The sequence below is a fragment of the Hipposideros armiger genome, unplaced genomic scaffold (genome assembly GCF_001890085.2).
Source record: "Hipposideros armiger isolate ML-2016 unplaced genomic scaffold, ASM189008v1 scaffold_86, whole genome shotgun sequence".
Lineage (NCBI taxonomy): Eukaryota > Metazoa > Chordata > Mammalia > Chiroptera > Hipposideridae > Hipposideros > Hipposideros armiger.
This window is the reverse complement of record NW_017731436.1, coordinates 1086836-1093918: the sequence shown is the minus strand read 5'-3', so window position 1 is coordinate 1093918 and position 7083 is coordinate 1086836. Positions and strand designations below refer to the sequence as shown.

At 38.3% G+C, this 7083-nt stretch overlaps 1 protein-coding gene across 1 annotated transcript in view; it reads left to right on the top strand.

Moving 5' to 3' along the window:
- ARID1B (AT-rich interaction domain 1B) overlaps positions 1 to 7083 on the top strand; it is a 425191-nt gene that overhangs the window by 138925 nt on the left and 279183 nt on the right. The window contains exon 4 of the mRNA XM_019644160.1: positions 3174 to 3323. Within this exon, the coding sequence (XP_019499705.1) occupies positions 3174 to 3323 (150 nt within the window). The remainder of the gene's footprint in view (positions 1 to 3173; positions 3324 to 7083) is intronic.

Genomic DNA, 7083 nt, shown 5'->3' with positions numbered 1-7083 from the left:
CATTGCAAAAATGCATCATGACTTTTCCGACAACCCAATAAATCAGATGATCTCCCCCGTGGGGGAGTAAAACTGGAACTGGCATGAGCATGCTGGCGGGCGGGGCTGTGCCCCATTAGTTAGGCTGGTCAGGGGAGGGGTGGCATCCGAGCTAGACGGGCTTTGTGCCCTCACCTCTCAGCACTCGGTTCCTGGTACTCAGTAACTTTTGGGTACATTTCACTTGCATCTAATGATCTGGTTATCTTATTTACCCTAAATATGGTGGAGAGCTAAGAGATGGACAAAAAGACTCAGCAGCCAAGATTGATTTCACAGAACTTAAGGCAGTGACAGCTCAGGTGCTTCTCTCCTGGTTGGAACCCCTGGGCCTTCATAATTGTAGCAGTGTAGTGGGTTTCTGAGTCCTCAGCAGAGTCCACTGAGGGTCGGGTCAGGGTGACGAGCGATGGCTGAGTGCCCTGATGGCATGTGAGAAGACAGCAGTTGACTAGAGCTGTACTCGGGTTTGTGCAGACAGCTTGCCGCAGTGGGCTCTGGGGCCTGTCGATTTATGTTTCGTAATAATGATTATTTGGTTTAAGATTTCAGAAAAGCATTTAATAGATCTTTGAAAGCCCTGCATCTAAATTGATTAAAACGAAACCAATATCGATCATTAAAGAATTAGGTTTTGGTTCCAGACAGCTGAGGTATTATATTTAGAAGTTTTAAAGGTAAAGCTTAGGAAATAATATTTTAGCGCTAACACTGCACCTTTTAGTTTAATAAGTAATAGTAGCATCTGTGTAGAACTCCAAGTAGGATTCCTATGTCCTTGGTTATAATATTAATATGAATGAACAGGTGAGGTAACCCCATTTTCCAGATGGAGATGTAGGATAAATAACATTATTGACCATATTTGTACAACTCAGGGATGTTAGGACTTGGATTTAGATTTTATACATTTCTAACCCAGAGATTCTTGAGGTGAACTACAGTTAGGACAGTGGACCAGATGATTGGCACTAGACCCCAGGTCTCACCCATGGCCCATTGTGCTGTGTTGTAGTCACCTCATCCTCAGCTCCCAGAGGGCAAGGTCCCTGTTAGGTTAGTACCAGATGAAGTAGAGCACGTATCTGAAAGGACAGCAAAGGGGCTTTTAATTGTGGAAGACAGTAAGAGCGTCTCCCAAGCAGATGCATCTGATGGCTCCTCCTCTGAGGTTCGCCGTGCTCTGCAGATTGCTGCTATGGCGCCACTGAAGATTGGCTGTACTCTCCCCTGCCCTGTGCGTCTGTTGCTGCTTCCGCTGCACCCCAACTTGCCCCAAAGCTTTTTAGAGCTGAAGTAGATAAAGATTCTAGTACATTTGTGACTCCTCTAGTGATAGTAGACGGCTGTAGTATGTCCTGTTGTTTTGCTTAGGAATAGAGGCCCCCCCCCACTCCCAACAAGACTTCCATATTGTGTGTAAGCGTTTCTGTACCCAGAAAGTAAACATATTACAGTGCAATTCAGAGGGGTGTTGCTGGCTGTGTTGACTGAGCTTTACAGCCATTTTAACACTGGCAAAAGTGTTATCCTAGCTGCTTCAACTCACACTGCAAAGATGCTTGTGTGAAATAGAGTATTAGATATCAAATCAAACATATGGGTGTTGAACGGAAAGATATGTGTTGTGGTAGTATATGGTATTCTAGCATGTGGAGCTGTATTTTATGGAAATTCTTTGGCTTGGCTTATGTCAGGGACTTACATTCATTATGAGATATCAAGCTGTAAAATAAATAAAAGCAAAGAATTCAACTGAGCTGTTAAATGGCTTTCAACACAAACTTGTCTGCTCTACCAACTGAGGGTCTGTGATGAGAGGCATTTGTGAGCCATTGTGGCCAATATTTTGTGATCATTGCTTACAAGTCTCGAAAAGAATCTCATTTAGGTCAAAAGGAATATTGATTTTATAACCTTTTGCCTTTTTTTCCTTTTACTTCATTGTATGTGTTATGAATTGGTCTGAGAGGCAAAGTATTTAATATTTTCCTCCTTTAACCATTCCCTCTTTTTCTTCGTTCAATATTCTATAGTAAATTTGTTTTTTAAGTGTGTATCTGGATTGATCACTGAATTTGTAATGTAAGTGTGTGGGCTTATGGGGCTCATGCTCTTGGAGTTCTCAAACGGACCATATTGTGTTATTAACAGAGTGACTTCACCATTCTCTGGAGTGCTTTTTGCCATCCTGATATCTTGTTTTTCTTCTGCTGGTCTCTCTCCCAATTAGAAAAAAAAAGCAATTGATTTGTTCATTGGAAAAAAAAATAAAAAAATATCAATCGTGTAATTACTGCATGAGGAAGGACTTTGCTTTGAACAATGATTTCAAGGATTTTTAGGCTCATGTGAATTAGAGATAGAGAAGACTCAGTTTAGGTTATATTTTTGCCTATATCTGGTTTTTGCAGTGCAATACACTTTGCTTTACATCATTGCCTGTTTTATCAACTGGTAAAATACTATCCTTGTATTACACATGCATATCTTCCTTCAAAAACTCATGTTGATGGTTATATTGTTTGATACTCATAGTACTATTTTCTAAAAGCATTTCTTTTGATTGTAAAGCCATGTAGTTTCTTTTTAGCAAAAGTAGTCAATGGAATTGCTAATGTAACTGCTACGGTATGTGCCATAAATGTAATTGGGAAGTTCTGACCTTCATTGAAACAAACATGCACCCTGTACATGCAGCCACACCACAGACATCCTACAAAATACTAGCTATTGAACTTGGACTGTTGGAGTACATTTTCATTTTGAGTGTTGCATGAGAATGGATTAACATAATGTTTCTTTGACTTTCTTAGCAGAGGCTATTTTTTAATGTCAGTATTAGAAGGGCCGTGCGCGCCCCCCCCCCCCCACGGGTTTTTTATGTAGTTGTCAGTATTTGATATCTGATAAAATGTTATTTTTTAAAGCCAAGTCAAATTATCTTTTGACTTCATTGATAGTATGTGGATAGAAGGCAGTATGTCGATTTACGTAAGGGAGAGATTATTAAAAATATTGAATTCACTTGCTTAGCAAAGAACCCACTTCGTGTTGCTGAATTGAAGCCACATTTGACTTCATTGAATGGTACTTTCTGACTTTCTCGCTTTCTTTGCCTGACTTTTTGACAGATGCCACCTCAGTATGGACAGCAAGGTGTGAGTGGTTACTGCCAGCAGGGCCAGCAGCCTTATTACAACCAGCAGCCGCAGCCTCCGCATCTCCCTCCCCAGGCTCAGTACCTGCCGTCCCAGTCCCAGCAGAGGTACCAACCGCAGCAGGTGAGGCCAGCTACTGCTCCCCATGCCCCTGTCCTGTCCTCAGGCCCGACTGGGCTTTCAGATGTCCTCCTGTCCCATTTTAAAAACTCTGTTTTCATTGGGAAAAAATGTAGCTTGAGAAAATGCAAAACTATAATCCAAACTGTTTGTTTGTTTATGGATGAGTGCTTGAGATTGAAGGATAGGAAGAATGACTAGTTTAATAGCTTCTTACATTACTGGATAGTGACAGCAGAAAATGTCAGTCCTTTCATGTTCTTTGTCATTTGTGTTCTGAATCTTTCAAGAAAGTGCTCTGTCACTTTGAGGCTTATGCAGGAAAATGGTTTTATCCATCATTTAATCTTGCTAGTTGGCACATTCATACTATTTTTATCTTGAGCTTTTTTTTCCCCTTTGGTTTTTGTTTTAATGGGAAGTGCCACTAGATCAAAACATTGTTGCCTTTGGCAGTGTTATTTTTCTTAAAGTAGCTTATAAACAGATAATCACTTCAATTACAATATATTAAAATACTAAAGGGAATCGTGTACTTTATAAGTATATTAAGCAGTTTCTAGTTTAAATTAGCCTCATTAAGTAACTCTGGTAGGTAATTGGGCTATATATTTCAGCTTACGTGACTTGTAGAAAAATAGGAAATATGCGTTTGGTAAAAATGATTCAGTTTCATCTTTTAGAGACTTGTCATTGAGTGATATTAAAAGGCGTTGTGAGGTAGGGCCCCTTACTTTGAATCCAAACAAAGCTTTCATAGCACTTCTAGTCATAGCATCAAAATGTAACTTTCCATTTTATCTTCTCCTTTCTCCTTTCTTTTTTATGTGGGGTAGGGGTGGTGAAGAGATGGGAAGACGGTGACATTGACTTATTCAGTTTTTAAAGTGCTTCTTACACATTTGAAGAGATTGTTGATGCTAAGCAAACTATAAAAATATATGAAACTGAATTTTAATCAATTTTGGTGATTTCTTAAGTATTATCTTGGGTTCATTGGAGTCTTTTCCCATGTGACTTTTAATTAAGAGTTCTAAAGGGAGTTTTTGACTTTAAACAAAATATGTTAAAGCATGTTAAATCCTGCCTTTTGCATATATGATTTCAAAATTTTGGTATTGTATAAAGGGATTTATAGAGGTAGGAATGTACATTATTTCAGAGTTATTTGGTCTCTTAATAAAGTGTGGGAAAAATCAAAGAACCTTTTTCATTTCCTTTTAAGTGAGAGAGACTGGTCTCTGGGTTTATGATATATAAAGTTATAGGCTTTTCAAGAGCTTTCGGGGCTTTATTGAACTTCTCTGTAGACATAGAATGTTTTGTCATGTGATCAGAATTTAGGGACTCAATAGAGAAATGACTCCTTTTACTTTGGTGTGCTAAAATGAATCTGATTGTAAAACCAATTCGATTAAGGATTCTGCGTCCCTGCCATTTCCTCCAAGACCAAGCTCAAAATTTACTTCTTTATGAAGCAGTCACTGGTGACTGCTACCACATGGCAATTAGCTACTTAATATCCTTCACATTTAAATATTTAAAGCATACTACAGGTAAAATCTTATTTTAATGGATAGCATTTTAATGGGCTTAGTTTAGGTCTATTTTATGCTTTGATACTATTGTGATTTTATTGATTTGAATACAGTAAATTATATGGCAGGAAATACCATATAACTATGACTCTAACATAAATATTGTCATTTTTATATATTCTGAGGAAAACCAAATATTCCTCAGTGTATGTTGGAAATGTTTTCTTGTTTTTATACTCTCATACTATTTTCTCAATTCATTAATAAACACATTATGGGACAAAGAAGTGGAAGTTGGAGACATTTAGGCTGCCTAATCGGATGGTCTGGTTTGATAGGAATGGTTTGTTCAGATTGATTTAAAAAGCCTCTCTAGGAAACAAGATCTTGTATTTTAGATAGAGCTAGCACCTCTAAAAGCAGAATAATTCCCCCAAATCTATCCCAAAACAAGTAAAAATAACCAATAGAGTATTTTCAAAATCAAGCTGAATTTTGATAAAAATTTGTAATACTTATTTCACATACATTTGAAAACCAAACAAGTTCAAGTATATTTAATGTAATAAGCTAGTTTTTCATAACAGACAAAACATTCCTTTCTGCAGACTTTCCTTTTGTTTCGACATAGCATACAAAGCATATATAGATTTTATATTAGGGAATCCATCAGCAAATAATGGTTTGTGTCTTTTGTCAATGCAATTGATACAAAAGGTAATTTTAGCGTTCCATTAAGATACTTCACTTTGTGTCCTTAACATTTTTAAATGTGTAAAGTTTTGAATAATCATTATGTTGGTTGTTTCAAAATTAAAGAGTACAGGGAAGGATGTAGGTAAGTCTCCGACCACAGTGCTCCCTCATTCACCACTCACTTCACCCTTTGCCAGATATCACTTTATTAGTTTATGGTATGTGTTTCTGGAGTTTCTTTAGACAAAGAAGTAAAATACCGTAAATTAATTTTTACTCAAATGGTGGCAAATTACAACATGCTATGTGTACTCTTCTGTTCTTTGTCACCCCCGCCCCTCCCCCCACCTCAAATATTGGGTTGTCTGTGAAGTCATGACGCATGTTTGGAACAGATGGCGTTCATTTTTGGAAGTCCTAGAGTCATTCGCATCTATGTTATTGCTATCTCATTTGACAGCTCACAGTTCTAGCTTCATTCTAAAAAAAATGTGAGCGATTTGGTTGAGTTTTGAAGATTTTACAAGTTGAAGATGGAAGACCAAACTGCACTTTTGCCATATTTTACTGTTTTACTTCCATAAAGGGAAGAACGTGCATCAAGCTTGTGAAAAGTTGCATAAAGTTTACGGTGACAATGCTCTACAAGAACGTCAGTGCCAACGATGGTTCACCAAATTCTGTGCTGGTCATTTTGATCTCAACAACGCTCCTCGGTCACAGAGGCCCACCGAGGTTGATGATGACAAAATAAAGGCATTGATGGAGTCAAATCTACGTTACACGACACGAGAGATTGCAGAAACATTGAACATCCATCACTCAAGCGTTCACGACCACCTGAAGAAGCTGGGATACATAAGCAAGGTCGATATTTGGGTTCCGCATGAACTCAAAGAAGTTCATTAACGGCGCGTATAAACATCTGCAATATGCTCATTAAACGTGAGGAAAACGATCCTTATTTGAAGCGATTGATAACTGGTGATGAGAAGTGGATTGTTTACAACAATGTGGTGCGCAAACGGTCTTGGTCCCGAGGTGATGATTCTCCTCAAACGACATCGAAAGCCAACATCAGAAGAAGGTTATGTTTTCAATGCGGTGGGATTTTAAAGGTGTCGTGTTTTTCGAGCTCCTACCAAGGAACCAAACAATCTATTCGAATGTGTACTGTTGGCAATTAGACAGTTTGAACGAATCCATCATCCAGAAACGTCCAGAGCTCGTTAATCGTAAAAGAGTTGTGTTCCACCGCAACAACGCGAGACCACACACAAGTTTGACCACCCGTCAAAAATTATTGCCACACCCACCATACTTGCCTGACCTTGTGCTGTCAGACTTCCACTTGTTTTGCTCTCTTCAAAACTCCTTGCATTGTATAATGTTCAATTCAGATGAGGCTGTAAATCAGCACCTTGTTCAGTTTTTCACAAATAAAAACAGATCCTTCTATGAACAAGGAATTATGAAGCTCACCGAAAGATGGCAAAAGGTTATCGAACAAAACGGACAATATATCATTG